At 47.0% G+C, this 17,477-nt stretch overlaps 2 protein-coding genes across 2 annotated transcripts in view; one reads left to right on the plus strand and one right to left on the minus strand.

Annotated features, from left to right (window-relative positions):
* The window catches only part of nbeab (neurobeachin b), a 56,404-nt gene that overhangs the window by 29,169 nt on the left and 9,758 nt on the right, over positions 1–17,477 (minus strand). Inside the window, exons 5-7 of the mRNA XM_061280396.1 lie at positions 14,344–14,468; positions 10,205–10,360; positions 6,538–6,674 (exon numbers count right to left, since the gene is read on the minus strand). Of these exons, the coding sequence (XP_061136380.1) occupies positions 6,538–6,674; positions 10,205–10,360; positions 14,344–14,468 (418 nt within the window). The remainder of the gene's footprint in view (positions 1–6,537; positions 6,675–10,204; positions 10,361–14,343; positions 14,469–17,477) is intronic.
* Positions 4,250–6,368, plus strand: mab21l1 (mab-21-like 1). Its single transcript, XM_061281932.1, has one exon. It carries the CDS (start codon positions 4,630–4,632, stop codon positions 5,707–5,709), a length of 1,080 nt encoding a protein of 359 aa, XP_061137916.1. The 5' UTR covers positions 4,250–4,629; the 3' UTR covers positions 5,710–6,368.

Below are 17,477 nucleotides of genomic sequence, written 5' to 3' on the forward strand. Positions count from 1 at the left end.
GGCGCGCCCCCCTTGGGGGGCGCGGTGCTATTCCTGGGGGGGCGCGTGTGACCCTGGGGAACAGGCTTTTTTTTTGGCAGTACTAGAATAAAGTGTAATTGCGCGTTTACTACAGCAGGGGGCAGTGGCGCTCTCATTGTTACTTCTGTCACGTTTGCGACAGTGCAACATTTTACGACTTACAAGACAAGTTAGGATAGTCACGGTGGGGAGGGGGGGCGCGAATAGTTTTCTTCTTGCTGGGGGGGGCGTAACAGAAAATAATTGAGAAGCACTGGTTTAGGGTAATTAGCAAATAAAAAACTTGGCGTTTACGACAACAGCGAGCCTGGAATTGTGATTAAGGCCAGTAAAGCAAACTTCATGTTGGTTTCAGATTTAGTTTTTTTATCTACTCATAATAACAATATTTATCAAATTGTTACCTGACTTTTTAAAATTCTGGTCTTTTATGTCCAGTCAACAGTCCCCTCAAAACAAAATGGCCGACTCCCTATAGGTTTTGTAATAGGATCTTCAGAGTTTTTGTGGGTCTACCCAAGATGGATGCGATTGTCCAACTTGAAGTTTCCAAGTGAAACTGTCGTCCGGGGCTCAATTTTCAAACTATGATGCGACCAACCAGCGATTCGTCAGCAACATTGCCAACCCGTAAAAACGATGATTTATTGGACCTAATAATGACAAATGACGTAATTGAATGGGAAAAGGCAGAGGTAAAAAGAGTTAACCACAACGACGCCGCATCTTTTCTAAATAGTTGCTCAATTGTACGTCAGCCATGAGAAAGGTGCCTCAAAATGAGGCCAATGGTGCAACTCTTAATGTGGCCACGTGTGAGCCGCACTGCTTCTAAATTCATGCAAATGCATGCATGTCATTTATCACAAAGGCTGACAAGCGTAGCATATTGCAGGAGGGCGGGGGGGGGGGGGGGGTGAAGGGCCAAATGAAGCTGAGCCAATCAATTACGATTTTTAATTTACACTTTGGCCACATTTTTGTGTATGGACGAGAGAGAGAGAGAAAAAAAGATTGCAGGTACGCTGGGAAAAGTTCAGCCATTGTCTGCTTGACTTGAGGAAGGTTGCGAGCCTTCAGGCGACATACGCAAGAGGCCCGCCCGCAAAACAAATGAATGGACACGAGCCAAAGGGGGTCCGGCAAAATTAGCCGGCCTCCTGCGGCGACGCCATATTGCCGGGGAATCAGCATCGGAATAAGAAACAAAACAAAAAATCCCACTGACAATTTCATCATATCATATCATAAACACGCAACAGCAGATTAAAGCATATTATTTTTTCGCGGCGGGGAACGTCACATCGCTGACATTCATAATCAGATTTAGTCCAAAATGTGTCATACTATTAAATCCTCTTAATATTATCGGCGCGTTAGCTTGGGAGCGCTACGGCAGTATGTGCTAAACGTCCTTGCAGTCTAAACTTCAACTTGCAGCGCTCACAAATTGGTCATCTTTTTATTGGGTTGCTGAAAGCAAAAAGGAAAGATTTTCATCAATCTTCATTTATTTCTTTTTGATGTGAAAAAAAAAAAAACACTAAACACCTTGCTTTTTGGTCTTCCAAAAAATGTAGAGACAGCCATTTTGGGCAAATTTGCTGCTCTTGCATTTTCAACAACTCCTTCTAGACGCCTACTAACTTTGGGGACTGCATTTTTAACAATGTGTAGTTATGATGATGAGTCATCAAGCTGCCAAATTACCCATAAATCCAAATTGTATCTTTTGGGTGGTGCATGACATTTTTGGTGGCTCTCCTAAAGCTAGACACGCGCAGCAATTTTCAAATTTGCCAATTTTTGACACATTCTGACATTTTGGCACTTTATCAAACGGCACGATGACTTTGTGCCAACATGCAGAATTTGCATATGCATAATTGTAGGAATCCATATTATTTCTGTTTACTTCAGCATACACACACAGACACACACACACGCACACACATACACACTGGATCACCTCAGGCCACTGTCTAATCTAAGCACGAGTGTTGCGGTCAAAGGGGGAATTTCCAGTCAAGCCGGAGTGACCCCTGCCATGTTAACAGCACAATCCTCCTTCATACAGACGAAAGGGCCAAAGAAAAATGGAAGACAAGAAGCAAAGAAGTGTCTCGTCCGCGCCGTGGAAACAAAAGAGGCCTTGAAAACGGGGTCACATGCGCTGGGAAAAATGGCGGGCTGGCGGGGAGACAGCGGGAGACGCCATGTTGATTTATGCAACCACGCGTGGGTCACCGAGTCGCATAGATCAGAGCCGAGGGCCTCCTCCTTTAGAAAGCAACGGCGCTCCCGTGTACGAGACGATGCCTTGACGAGCCGGCACATGCTTCAGATTAGGAGGCCATAATCTGGGCCAAATCCCCGCGCCGGCCGGCCGGTATCACGCACGCGGCCGGCGACGGGCCAAACCGAGAAGCCGGCGCTCGCGAGGTTACTGGATGCCGACGTCGCCGCGCCCTTGTTGGACGAGCCAATGTCGAAGCGGGTCTGCTTCGAATCAACGTGGCGCAGCGGGAGGGAAGATGGAACATACGCCGGTCCACTTTACAGTCGTACGGAAGAATGTTCGATGGTGTACGCTGACAAACATTCCCACCAAAATACATTTTTTATTGTTTTGGCGGGCTAGTTGTGAATGACAGCAAATAGCACAGGCCATTTTCAAGCGGGAGAGAAGAAAATAGTCAACGCCGAGGCTTTGACTTGTCTTCCTTGAAATATTTATCTCTTCCGAAATATCACACATCAAAGAGATGAAAGGCGAGATTGTGACGTCACTGCGCTGCCTGATTGTAATTTACAAAGCGGCCAATCAGATTTGCTCGGCTGCTCACGGCCACTAGGGGGTGCATGCTCATTGGAGACCTGCAAAAAACGTTGTTGGAGCCATTTATCAATCTAAAATACTTGCGTCTTTGTTCTTTTTTTTATTTGATCTGCTTTTCAAAGTGTGAGATGGAGGCAGGCGATGAAAAGATTGATCTCAAAACGCCAAATAACAAGTTTGCATGCAAAGACCTTAACTGTGAAACGCACACGGGAACTATAGCAAATATGATAACAGAAGTCCATGCTTCAATTATATTCAACACTCATGAAATGAAATATATATGATGGTACGAGAAGGAAATAATCAAATAATATCAAATCAATCGATAATTATTTTTGATAATCAATGACTCATGTGCAGAACTTGTTTCTTTTCATTTTTTCCAAATCCTAAACCTCTCAAACAAACATTCTCAGATTTCTGTGGTTCTTTATAACAGAATCTTTTTTTTTCAATCTTGTGTTGACTCCAAATAAAACATTTACACTATTTTCTGAAATGTTATGGACCGAACAATAAGCGAATTTTAATTTCCTGCACTGTGATTTTGAAGTAACATTTTGTTTTTGAACACAGGGGTTAAAATTGTTAAGCAAAATAATGCACTGATTCATAAAAAATGATTTCATAAAAACGCTACTTTCACCCCTAGTCAAAGTAAAGCACATTCCGAATTTCACATCTTGTCAAATTTAGAAAACAATATGTAAAAACTAAAAAGTCAACTGAAATTTGTTTTGGAATTGGAGACGTTCATAAATGATTGGAAAACAGTTTGGAAATAATGAATCATGACAAACGAAACGTTTTAAAATCCACATAATAACGCAAAGACAACTTTAAAGTGGTTGCTTCACGAAACGAATTTCAATGACGTCTATTAACTGGCTACAAAGTCACTTAAAAAAAAAACGGATTCTCCAGGAAATTTAACAAATTCCAGCTTGCAGAAAAATTCAATCCGATCGCGTGAAGAAAATCTTTCAAAGAATGCATACGGATAGAAATGACTTCCCCTGCAGCTGACAACGAGCAGCTGTCACTTGGACATTCGTGAGGAAAAAGCAATGCAATCCAGTAAAGGGGGGGGGGGGGTCCTAAAACTGCAACAATAACCAAAACGGGGGATTTTTCCCACACATGCATGTGCTGTGCGTGGGTGCGTGGGTGTATTTCCTCGTGCTTTTACTATGCGTCCTTTCTGTTGAGCACTTGCGTCGTGCTCTCTAAACAGCCGCAGCCGCCGCCGCAGCCGCGCTCGCTCGCTCCTTGCTGTGACGTGAGGCGCGGCCATTGGGCCAGCCCGCCGCCAACTCCTCCCTTATAATAAAGCCCGTGTGCGCGCGAGTGTCTGAACACGCGCGCGCGTGTGTGTGCGCGCGCTGTCAAACGACAGCAAACGCCGCGGCGGTGCGCGCCGGCAGAGCACATTCCGCTCGGCGGGCGCAAAGCACGCACACTTGGCGGGGCCCCTTTTCGCTCTTTTCTTCGTCCCATTTGCGCGCATTTGAGTCATGTTAAGTTGCGAGGAGTGAGCGCCGCGCCGCGCGTCCCGCTCGTCCCGGAGCTCCGTTCCGGCCGGCCGGCCACGACCCCGCGTGTTCCGAATCGGGTATTCATTTTTTTCCCTTTTTGTTTTCCCTTTTTATTTTTCTTGGTAGAGCGTTGCCTTTTCCCCTTTAAAATTGGCTCCCGTACAAACCGCCGCGTTGGATCCGTCGGCGTACTGCGAGAGTCCGGTGTACAACCCGGATCTCTGCCCCAACATGATCGCCGCGCAGGCCAAGCTGGTGTACCACCTCAACAAGTACTACAACGAGAAGTGCCAGTCGCGCAAGGCGGCCGTGTCCAAGAGCATCCGCGAGGTGTGCAAGGTGGTGTCGGACGTGCTGAAGGAGGTGGAGGTGCAGGAGCCGCGCTTCATCAGCTCGCTGAGCGAGATGGACAACCGCTTCGAGGGCCTGGAGGTCATCTCGCCCAGCGAGTTCGAGGTGGTGCTCTACCTCAACCAGATGGGCGTGTTCAACTTCGTGGACGACGGCTCGCTGCCCGGCTGCGCCGTGCTCAAGCTGAGCGACGGCCGCAAGCGCAGCATGTCGCTGTGGGTGGAGTTCATCACGGCCTCGGGCTACCTGTCGGCGCGTAAGATCCGCTCGCGCTTCCAGACGCTGGTGGCTCAGGCGGTGGACAAGTGCAGCTACCGCGACGTGGTCAAGATGGTGGCGGACACCAGCGAGGTCAAGCTGCGCATCCGCGACCGCTACGTGGTGCAGATCACGCCCGCCTTCAAGTGCACGGGCATCTGGCCGCGCAGCGCCGCGCACTGGCCGCTGCCGCACATCCCCTGGCCGGGCCCCAACCGCGTGGCCGAGGTCAAGGCGGAGGGCTTCAACCTGCTCTCCAAGGAGTGCTACTCGCTCAACGGCAAGCAGAGCTCGGCCGAGAGCGACGCCTGGGTGCTGCAGTTCGCCGAGGCCGAGAACCGGCTGCTGCTGGGCGGCTGCCGCAAAAAGTGCCTGTCGGTGCTCAAGGCGCTGCGCGACCGCCACCTGGAGCTGCCCGGCGCGCCGCTCAACAACTACCACATGAAGACGCTGGTGTCGTACGAGTGCGAGAAGCACCCGCGCGAGTCCGACTGGGACGAGAACTGCCTGGGCGACCGCCTCAACGGGATTCTATTGCAGCTCATCTCCTGCCTGCAGTGCCGCCGATGCCCGCACTACTTCCTGCCCAACCTCGACCTCTTCCAGGGAAAGCCGCACTCGGCCCTGGAGAACGCCGCCAAGCAGACGTGGCGCCTGGCCAGGGAGATCCTCACCAACCCCAAAAGCCTGGAGAAGCTTTGAGGTAACCGGCCGGGCCGGCCCGAGCCGAGCCAGTAGTCGGCGGGCGAACGAACGAGCGAGCCAGCGCTTCTCGCGACCCTTTTAATATTGTTTTTTTTCGGGGCTCCTTTTGACCAGCGCCACCCGTTTTCCTAAACCCAACAACAACAAAAAAAAAAGGCTTTCGTAATTCCAACGAACCTTGAACGAGACTTGAAACGCGCGTGTACATTTGATACTGTAAATGTGTTGATAGCATTGTGCTTCCTTCCAGTCAGATTGTGAACGTCGGTGTTTTTTTTCTTCTTTATCTGCTAGAAAAACAATTTAATTTATACTTTGGCTCGATACGGTTTGTCGTCTTTCTTTTTCCTTTTTGCAAAGTTTATATTTGAGTGTAAAGCTTTCGTTAAACACACATTCCATCGATTTACTTGAATTTTTTATTTAAATAACTTTTTTTTATTGGCTGTTCTTTTTTAAAAAAAAAATAGTTGGTCTGCCACGATTTTGTTTTATTAAATGACAACCTATATAAATAGTAAATATATATGACGGTAAAATTGAGAAAAAAAGAAATGCACTTGAACTACACTGGATTATAACATCTGTGATCTGTTTGTTTTTTAAATTGTCATCCACTTAATTTAAAGAGCTAATAAAACCAATTCTTATATGTATTTGGTCGTCGTCGTGCTTTTATTAAAAAGTCAACACATTTCAACGACGCGTTTGGATTAGCGAGACCGCGAGGCGCAATTTCAAATACCTTTTGCGCAAAATGACAGCAACATGCAAACGTGTTCGAAAGGCGGGGTGGGGGGGTGGGGGTGCGTGTTTGCAGCTGACCTTGGGGCTGACCCCCTTGAAGGCGGGGTCGTCCTCGTCCACCTCAAAGTAGATTTCGCTGCCGGTGATGGAGAGGGTCCCCCGGGCCACCAGGCCGGGCGCCACCAGCTGGGCCGGGCTACTCAGTACCACAGGGCCTGACGAGGCAAAACATGCACCTTACACACCAACTTGCACCCAAAAAAAAAAAAAATAGTCGCAGCGGGTGTGAATCAAGCTTTGCGCTATTATTATTGAATAGCTTTTAGCATTCGTGTATTCGCCACGCACTTTGCAACGTCTCTAATTTATAGGGCTTTCCAATTTACAAACAAAATGTCGTCGTTTTGCAAAACGTGAAGTCGCCACAATGACGGGAGGGGGGGACATTATTATAAAAGCGAAAGGAAATGAAACCAGTGTCAATGCATTTTAATTTCTGCATGGTTTGGACTAAATTAAAAAGAAAAGCAAAAATAATTTCTGCGAGGTTTTGCAATATTCTTTTTGCTTTTGTTTATTTATATATCGATATATGCGCGCGTTTGTTGTAGCTCTGATATTAATAAAAATAAAATAGAAGGGATAAAATGAATTTATATTATTACGACGCACTAGTGTATTGAACAAATCTCCGTCTTGGGTTATTGGTAATTATAAAAACAGAGGAAACGTTGTTTCTGTTTTGCATATTGGACAGAAAAACGTACAGCGAAAAAATGTAAAAAATGAAGTGAAATGAAACGCAGTTTGAATTGGAAGGTTTAGATCATCAAATTCAAAATGCATTGGCATATATATTTCGCAATAGCTGCATAAATTCACAGCCACCGCAAAGGCAATTTCAAACATTGTGATCTGATTGCATAATTTAACAAAAAAGAGTATTGTGCTGAAAAATGTCCATCAATAATACAAACGAGCACAAAAACACGTGTGGAACATTGTTCACCAAAATATTAAGAACAGCCCTGCTCGGCCTGACATTGCGGGGGGGGGGGGGGTGTTGGGGGTCGAAGTTGACGTGAAGAGGCAGCAGGTTGCTTGCTCCTGTTTTGTCACCTTGCTGGGCCCTCGCGTGCACGCAGCCGCGCATGCGTGCAGAGACAGCAATAGAAAGCAGGCGGATCTTTATCGATCCATTCAAATCAAGAGGAGCCACTTGAACGCGCCATCAGTCTTCATCGGCAATTAAAAAGATGCACGCGGGCACGAACGGTAGGTAGGGCGACGGGGACGCGGCTCGCGCATCACCTTCCCCTGGTTACCGTGTTTGGTGACGTCACCGGTCGTAACCCGATTGATGGCAACAAACCGGATTAGGGATTGTTGCCCGTGGAATAACTGCATATTGCATATGGCACCTCACGCACGCATGCGCAGATCGGCGACGCTTTTGCGGCGTGGGGCGAGCACATTGCGAGAAGAAGAGGAGGATTAAAAACATTTTAATCCGCTCCCTCCCTCGGAGATCTTTTCATAATTAGACGATGTGGCCTTCCAATGTTTACATGGGAATAATGAAATTAAGGGCACGTTAACACAGGATTGAGGCTCAAGCAATTTGCAACAGCGAATGGAAATTGGAGTTTTTCACATTTTTGGTGAAATGTTTCATAGGCAAAGGGGGCGTGGCGGATTATTAGCCGCAATGCATCCATATTAGAATAAAGCCTCAATATGAAAACGCAAGCATGAGACACATTCAAATTCATTTCGTGAACAGAAATATCTTACGGTTTTACACTTTAAATGTAAAGCACAACATAAACCCATTTTGGAGAGAAAAAAAATGGAACTTTTCAGGTTATTTATACACATTACTATTATTTTTAAATTTACAAGGTACATGTGTCTGATCATCAAACATGGTCACACGAACCCACTGACATTTAATTTATTTAAATAGGTTGGTCAAATAAAAAGCACAAGGGAGCTTTTGAATTGCTTTTTGTGCAGATGTACCTCATAAAGTGTCTCAAGGCTGGCCATTATTTGCAAATAATTGAATAAAACCTGCAAGAGCACATTCATCCAAATCTAATCAATTCCATTCAAAACATGGTTTTGCTAAAATCTCTATAAAACAATTTGAAGTGCAACATGTAAAAAATATGAGTAATCATAATATTCCCACATTTTTCCATGATGGGTTAAAAAATACGGCATTGGCAAACACTCCTTCCCCAGTACAGAACAAGGAGCTAAAATGGCTTCCGAGCCTACAAATATGTATCCATTTCTTTCCATTTCAAACACGTCATCTTGTTTCTCGCCAACTTCAACACAGCTGGCTAAGCAGATGAAAGTCAAACATGAGCAATGTGCAAAATGTGGACGGGAACGCTGTCGGTGAGTCAGCCTCGGTCGGCTCTTTGACGTGGACGCCCATGCCATTCCTTTAGGCGTCCACGCACATGCCTGCATATTATTAGTCCCATTATTATGAGAGTGGATGCCGGCCGGGCTGACCTTCACCCTCCACATTGAGCGTGTTGAGTGTCCTCAACATCTCATGCCAGCACTTGCTGTGTGTGTGTGTTTGCTATAATCACAGCTGTCTGAAGCGCCTCGCACCCTAAAGGCTGGCAGGGATGAGCCGCGTTGCCGACACGGAGCGCGTCCCAGCGCTCTCATTAGGCCTCCTCGCGCTCGCTGGCGCTCATAAATACATGATAAATACATCAGCAGCTTGGAGGAGGGAGAGAAAGTGCCAGTGGACCTTGGGGGAAACTCCCAACGCTTCAGGCGTCAGACATCCACAAAACAATGTTCCTGCCTGCCTGCGTGTGTGTGTGTGTGTGTGTGTGTGATGTGGAGTCAAAGAAAGAAATGCTAAATGCTAATAGCCAAGGCATCTTATTGCTTGGAGCGCAACGTTTGCTACCATTCTTTGTTTTAATTACGGAATATTGGACTTGGTTGGCGTGACCATCAACAGCCAAATGGTACACGATGAACTCCTTGCATTGCTATTAAAAGCCACCAGGGGGCACTTGATAAGTGGGAATTGACCATCCACAAGAAGAAGAAGTCACTTTTGTTTGGCGCTGTTGCTCAGTGACAGCATCTTGCAGCATACTTGTGTCATTTTGATGAAGTACTTTGTTTTTACGAGGCAGAGTTTTTTTTGTTTTTTTATTATTCTGCTCGCTTGACTGCAGAGGTTGGCAGGAAAAAGGCTGGCCTCTCCGTCACCTCCTCAACGAGCTCGTACTGGCACGCGGCAGCGGCGGCGGCCCGCTTTCGAGCGGACTTTTTGTGTGGATGCGTGCTGGGCTCAATCTTGCATCTTGTGTGACATTAAAAAAAAGTAATTAAAAAGTCATTGCTGTTCTCTCCACAAGATGAAAAGGAAAAGAAAATGTTGCCACGCTAAGCCGCTAATGTCTCACAGTTCACTTTTTGGACGGCCGCATAAAGTTGAACTCTGGCGGAGGCGTCCCCTCGTCAAACTGCGGCGGTGCCTCGTAAACCACCCACAGAGATATTATGGGATGTCGGCTGAGCCTCGGATAACGTTTGTGTTCAGATGTTTCAAGAGATTGCCAAACTGAACTCATTTTGAGCATCGGTGTTTTGCAATTAATAGCATTAGCAAAGGCTATTTGGTCCTTTTGAATATGTCATTGTTCTATTTCCCATTTAAAAGTGCAAGCTAAGCCAACAACAACGTAAGTGGACTTACCACCCAGATTGTCGGCCTCCTTCTCCTGCAGCAGCAGGCCGGCAGAGTCGTCGTCTCCCTCCAGAATCAGCTCCGTTTCGGGGTTTTGGTTGGCAACACTTTGGCCGGGGAAGAGCGGGGAAGTCTTTAACTTGACCAGCTCGTCCTCTTCGGTCACTGCGGGAGGAAAAAAAAAACAAAAACTCAACGACACGGTTAGGAGTTGGAAAAATAAATCTTGATCAAGTGTTTTCACTTGACACTCGTATTTTCAGAAGGCGCTTTATTCCCACTTAACTCCATCACTGCCATTGACGGATATGGACGACATATTTTGTCCTGGCGTTGAATCAGTTTGATGAATGGCTTTTCGGTGGAGAGCAAACTAGAATGAGCGTGTTAGCATGCTACCCAAGCAGCAAGACGGCGCCGCCGCCGCCGCCGCCGCATGCCACAGCGTATACGGCGCCGACTGAAGGCATTTGAACATCACAGGTACGTTTGCTTTCATTGGCAGACAAGGTCAAGAATGAAAGACAACGTTTGCGTCTTGAAAGACCAACGGCTCGCCGTCGATTAGCGACGCGGCTCGCCCGCTTTTGGAGACGTGACAAGATGCGAGGCTGAACAGACAGCGCAATTAGGTTGCGCCGGGACGTCATCATCCGCCTGCCTGAAGCTCAACCCGGAGCACGTCTCGCTACGCGGGTTGTTGCGGCGCTTAGACGTCTTTCAACGTGTCCAATGGAGGAAAAGAAAGCGACGACACCAACAATTGTTGGCTTTTTTTTTTCCCTCTTTCTGCGAAAGACAGCATGCTCAAGTAGGATTTTCTGCATCTGTGCATCGCACACCACGTCCCGCTTGCCCTCTTTTAAACCAATCCAAAATGCTCGTTTCCTGCTCTGCCTCGTATCTGGGGCGCTCTGGGCAGATGGAGGGAAGCAGTTTGAGCGATTCGGGGGGAACAGGGGGGGGAAAAAAAAGAAGAAATGGGGCCTCCCTCGAGTTGGAGGCCAAAGTCCACCGCGGGCTGGAGATGAAAGCCAAACGTGTCATTTTGTAAAGGATCCCGCTGAAAGGCTGATGAGTAGACGTGCTGATGTTTGGATTGGCGCGTGGGAGCACCGGTCCCGACTAGACTAAATAAACGCGGCTAATTCCGACAAGAGAGCAAAAATCACACACGTCCGTCCGCCTGCCCGCCCGCCGCAGCGCAATTTTGGACGACGGAGCGTGCCTTCTGGAATCATCAAAGAAGGCAAAGTTGGTTTTCCAAATCCGCCACGTTGGGCAGGAGATGTCGTCCATTTGTTTATGATCATCAAACTGTTGGTAATAGATTCAGGTCTTTTTTTTAATGATTTGAGTGTGTAGAAAGTGAAAAGGCAAATATCTATGGAGATGATTCGATCTGGCCGTTCACACACGTGTTAGCGTCGGAAGTGAGCATAACGGCGTTGACATCCGAGCTCCCGTTTAAACAAGGCGGCGATCTCGGCGGATGAGGATTTCAAAATACAAGTTTACATTCTTACGTGGGGAAATGTTCCACACATGACTGTATAGGACGCTGACCTCAAAGGGAACTGGAAAGGCACTTTTGGGAGCTTGCGCAGGAACGATTCTGTTTTATGTCTCCTGCTGTCAGCTCTGTGTAAATAACTCGGCTGATTCGCGCAAAGCATTCTGACATCTTACGGAATGCGCGCGAGCCGGCTCCAATATCAAATCCATCGCTGGGGTTTGCACGGCCGGCCTCCTACGCATTCCACACGGAGCCGAGCCGAGCCGAACGGCGGGCCGCGATGGCCGCTTCGCCAGGGATTTCAAATCAACAGGCAAAGCCGTCGCGTTTGAGCGCGGCCGGCCGTCAACATCGTAAACGTTGATTTACGCGCCGCTTCCTCTCGGGGAAATTTTCATTCAACGCGCGAGGATGCGCTGCAAAGTGTCTGCCGGAGCTTGAAAACACTCGCGGTCCAACTGGGCCAATCCCAGCCCTGCTACAAACAACTACAACGGAAGCCCGTGCAAAAAATATAAGTTTAACCGAAGGCCCTCCCCTTTTTTCAACCGAGTGTGTTTTCAATCCAAATTGTAAGCTTGGTAGCACGCCGAGCGCAGAGGACAATCGCTCCGTCCGTAGCAATCAGCGCCATGCCAGGAGGGAGGAGACCAAGCTTCTCCCCTGATTGGCGACAGCGAGGACACCCGGAGGTAAAACACCCCGTTAAACACTTGGATCAATATTAACCTGACTTCCATTTCATGCTTGCCCGCTTCCAATCAGCCCACAATATACTCCCAACAGCGCCGAATGTGCTGGCGAAGCTGCCAATGTGGCTAATAGACCACGAGACAGAGTGTCCGCCCAATGCACTGCAGAAAAAAAAGGTCAAAACCACAGCGCTGCTGTCCGGGTTTGCTCCAACGCCATCATCACCTTCTGAAGGCCTCACCGTGACTGAAAATGCTTTTTTTTTTTTTTTTTTCATGTCATTTTGACTGATTGCCGTGGAATTCGGTGGATGCGAAACAAATGACATCACGAAATTGTCAGTCAAAACAAAGCTGGGAATGATGAGCCGTACTCGGATGTACTCAGTGGCACTTTGAAAGGAGGCAATCTGAAAATAACTCCTTTGAGCGCGCACAACAACTAAATAAAAGGAGAAAAAACAAAGGCGACGGTGAGACTGCTTCAAAACAGACACGGGCCACTCACTCATCGCAGTCTTCTTTGTGAAGACGAGACAAAAAGAAAAACAAAACGTCCGCCTGACTTTCATTGCTTCAAGCGAGCGGGGGAAGAGTGACGCGTGCCGCCAGCGCCCGTCTGCCCTTCTTCAAACGGCAAAAAATGGCGGCTGAAGCACGCCTTGTCATATCCTGCCGTCAAAGTGGGCATTCTTTTTGGACAACCTGCCGTTCCTCCGCATTTAAGATGCTCGCTCGTCGACCCCGGTGCCGCGGAATGTCCACGGCTACATTTAGCAGCTCCTTTTAACAATTAAGATTGTCGATTGGACACAGACGGAGTCGCGGGTGACAAATGTTAAAGCCTTGGCGGAGGTCAGCGCTCCCACTTTTAATTGTCGCTGAGTCGGCGATGGTGTCTATTTACTGGCAAGCCAAAGTGTCCTTGGCGGATGACATTAGAGCTTTTTTTTTTTTTTTGCCTGACACACGTCAACACATCACAGAGAGAGAGAAAGGGAGAGAGAGAGAGAAAGAGAGAGAGGCCACAAAATGAGTCAATGACTCAGATCACCGCCCCCTCCCGACAACACACACACACACACACACACACACACAGGCGCAGGGAAAATTAAGAGCAGACGGCCCAATGATTGCTTGTATGGACCACCTGCAGCTGCCATGTGTTGGCGTTGGAGCCCAAATCCAGCCAGATGCCTTCCTGGACTTGTCCAACCATCCTTACCGGATCAACGCCGGTCGACAACTTTGTGGTTGGTCAAGACTGGAGTAGATTTAAGAGTCACTTACGGATTTGGTCTGTAACATTTTGAAACGGGGGAAAAAAATAAAATCGCTCTCTTCCTAAATTTCGATTCAAATCAACGATGAGAAGTCTGCTGGCACGGACGACCATGTTGAAGGGCTGCAATTTGGAGGATTGGCACAATTGGAAATTAAACTAGGGCTCAAAACAATGAATTGATTGCCAGAGATGATTTGGGATTATTTTGACAATTGATTAAATGTTAAATAATCGATTCAGACATTCATAAGTCAAATGGTAAAAATAATTGGGCCTTTGATAAAGGCCCGTTATTGTTCCGGAACTTGAACATTTTCAGCCGAAAGGCATTTGAATGTGTAAAAAAAAAAAAAAAAGAGGCTGAAAGAGGGTCGAGCAGGTTTAAGGTTATTAGCTTGTGAATCAATACGCTCATTCTGCATTTGCTTTATAAACACAAGGCCAGAAGGGCCGCTTAATAGCGCCGCTCTTTGCGTAAAAGTCACTCTTGCGTTAAGTCTGAGGAACGTTGACCCGAGGGCCGACTGGGGGTGACAAAAAAAAGGAGGCGCCTCGTTTTTTTCCGCCAACGACATGTTTTGCAGAGGATAAAAACACCAATGAAAGTCATGTGTCATGTTCAATTGCCAGGACTAAATGAGCATCGTGAGCTCACCGTACTCCTGCAGAGTTTTGCACGACACGTCCGAGTGCGCCGAGCCCAGCGGGTTCCTGATCAAGCGCCGCCTCCGCCGCAGGTCGTCCTCCCAGTAGTCCAGACGCCAGAAGTCGTGAGGCGGCCTGCGAGAAAAAACAGGAAGCAACTTCAACCAATGCCCTTCTGCTGAACAAGCAAAACAACAAAGCTCATCAAATGCAGTACAATAGAAAAAAATATATATATATATGATCCGACGGCAATGTAAATAACAGCAGGGAGCAGCAACTGCCGTGGCGTCCATAAATCACACGGCTGGCTCCGTTAACAAATCCAGCGTCAAATTACAAGTGAAAATGGCGCAGCTTGCCTCATTTTTTTTAAACACTCTTTGCTTCTTTTAACAAGTCTTGTAAATCAAAGGTAGGCATCTCCCACGGACAGCACGGGCTCTAATGAGCACGGGGGTGTGCTTGACGCATGGGCCTATAAAAGCGAACCCCCGACCGCCACCCCCACCACGCAAACGTGCGCCGGAGATTAAAATAATGTGCTGAAATATTCATCGTAATGATTTCCAGAGCCCTGGAGCAAGCACACTGAAAATTGCATTTTTATTCATTATTAATAATGGCAAATTAGGGTTGTTAAAAGCAAGAGGAGCTGTGTGTTGGGGGGAGGGGGGGGGGGATTAATTCCAGCATGTGGTAACCATCTTTTTGTAAATGATTATTCCGACATTAGCGAGAAGCGGGCCGGCCGGGATGGCTTTATTGCCGGCCCCTAATGCAGACCATTAGGCACTGGCAACGCAGATAGGTGACTAAGTGCTGCTTGTTCTCACGCTCCAGCTGGACAATTTGATTGAATTATTTATTCACAGCCTTGGTGGAGGCAATGCGGGAGAATGCGTTGCCTTTATTTGCCCTTGAGCGGGAAAAAGAAAGGTAATTACGCATACGTGGCAACCGGGTCATTGGAGTCGGCCCGCTTGGATTTTGAGGAAGCAAACGAGATACCTCGTTGCATTTTTTTGCTTTGAGTTGGGAACAAAAGTTTGAGTTGAGAGCAAGAGATGTGGCATTCTAGTTGACACTAAACACTCCAAACCAATTAAAGAGAAATACAAGTGATGCATTCAATAACTAGAAGTTGGCTCTCCGCAGATCTGCTAGCTTATTGCTAACACACAATGCCAAATGCCATACACAGGCTAACAAAACTAGCATTGTTATGGTGCTTGTGCTCGTTTAAGATTTGTTCAATTTGTTGCTAGTAAACACTCAGAGGGCCAGAGTGGAGGTGGAGGCCCGCAAGCCACAGTTTGGCCACCCTTCCATCAAAATGATCCTTTGGCTACAACCTAAATACAAAACACCCGAGATACTTCAGCGAAACCTTGGCAGGCGGCCGTCTCCATCAACGTTTGGCTCGTGCCGGCATATCGAAGGAGTCTAAACAGATTAAAGTGTTACACGGATCACATGACAATGTTGAGTGCACTCGCGCACACACGCGCACACACACACACACACACACACACACACACACACACACACACACACACACACACAGAGTCCTTAACGTGAATAGCACAAGTGTCAGAAATCAAGCGGCTCAAGAGACTTAGCTGAGGTTTGACAGCAACAAGAGCTCACTTTCAGTTAAATATCAATCAAAAGCAAGTGTGTGTGATTGTGTAAAGGTTGAACGCCGCTCGCTGTCTTATATGCAAAGCGAATGCCTGGAGCTTGTCCTCTGTCAGTCAGAGCGTTTAAAAAGGAGGATGAAGAGAGAGAGAGAGAGAGAGCGAGATGTCAGTGGGCGTAAAAAAGAAGAAAGGCACGTAAATGATATTGTAAATGCCGGATTACGCCGCGCCAAAAATGTAAATCCAGGCATTTTTCCAGGCCCAAGATGATGTGCTCCTAATTCGGGGGGTGAATAAAGCTTCCACTTTGAAGATGTACTTTTATCAGGACTAGCACAGGAGGTCCATTTGTTTTGCCTTCATCAAACGGATAGATGCAAACTAAATCTGAAAGTGTTAACGCTGACACAGTTTCCGAAAAAGAACATTTGAGTTGGAAGCTCAACATGTCCCTCGTGTAAAAACATTTGAATGATGTATGGCAAAAAGTCCACAATCAAAGTTGCTAGGTGAAGTTACACAATAATCAGACATTTCAAAAACAATATTGGTGCTTGGCCAATATGAATTGCTAGCAAAGAACAGAAAATTCTCCATTTTTATGGGTCAGTCAAAATGGGGAAATGTCAAAGGCACCATCTGGGGATAACCTGCAAATAAAAGAAAAGAAAAGTTGATCTGAAGACAAAATGTTTTCACATCCCAAAAGGCAGGCAGAGGGTAAACGTGTTGTGTTAACGCAAAGCATGTCGCCGTAACTGACTGGACTTATTAAGTCGCAGACCTTCGTCAGTCAACGCATTTTGCCCGGCCGGCCGGCTTCATGACAACAATAAAAAATGGCCGTGACGAGGCCCGCCCGGATACCGGCAGAATTTATTAGCGCGCTCGCCAATCAATCACCTAAATGGATTTCAAACTGCATTTTAAAAGCTAATTTTCCTGCGCTGATAACCTTGGGGAAACAGGAGCGCCGTTATTTATGGGGGCTTTCAGCTTTGCCTAAGTGTGGCGGGATAAATGCAGGAAGGGGGACCACATTGTCGGACGATTACGCTCCTCTTTTGGTTTTTAGGCTCCGGTTTTGTTATTTGTGAAACATGTTGCTCATAAAAGCGCAGGGTGAGATGCAGGTTTCCAAAGCAAATGCGAAATGATGGATTTTAAAACGGAAACAATGTTCGATTGGACGGCGCTAACAAAGCAAACATGACAGCACACAACACAAATAATTAGAAACCCTGAAAATGGCAGATTTGCTGTCCAATTTGCTTCCAGGCTCCTTGAGACTTTTCCCTTGACATCAAGACTTGCCAAAGGGGGCGCTACTGAGCTGTTTTGTTGCATGACAAAATGCGATTTTCCTGGACATATTGTCAAAAATGACTCATTTAAGAGAAACCCTAACTTTTCCTTAAGTTGGGATATTGGAAAGGAAAAAAACATTTTGGTGCCTTTTCATCCTCTTTGGTAAAAACACACACACACACACAGAGGCAGG

This window comes from Syngnathus typhle, linkage group LG6, assembly GCF_033458585.1.
Source record: "Syngnathus typhle isolate RoL2023-S1 ecotype Sweden linkage group LG6, RoL_Styp_1.0, whole genome shotgun sequence".
In the NCBI taxonomy this organism is placed as follows: Eukaryota; Metazoa; Chordata; class Actinopteri; order Syngnathiformes; family Syngnathidae; genus Syngnathus; species Syngnathus typhle.

Bases quoted from the DNA above. Each gene is read 5' to 3' on its own strand.
- mab21l1 (XM_061281932.1), top strand. From the start codon at position 4,630: ATGATCGCCGCGCAGGCCAAGCTGGTGTACCACCTCAACAAGTACTAC.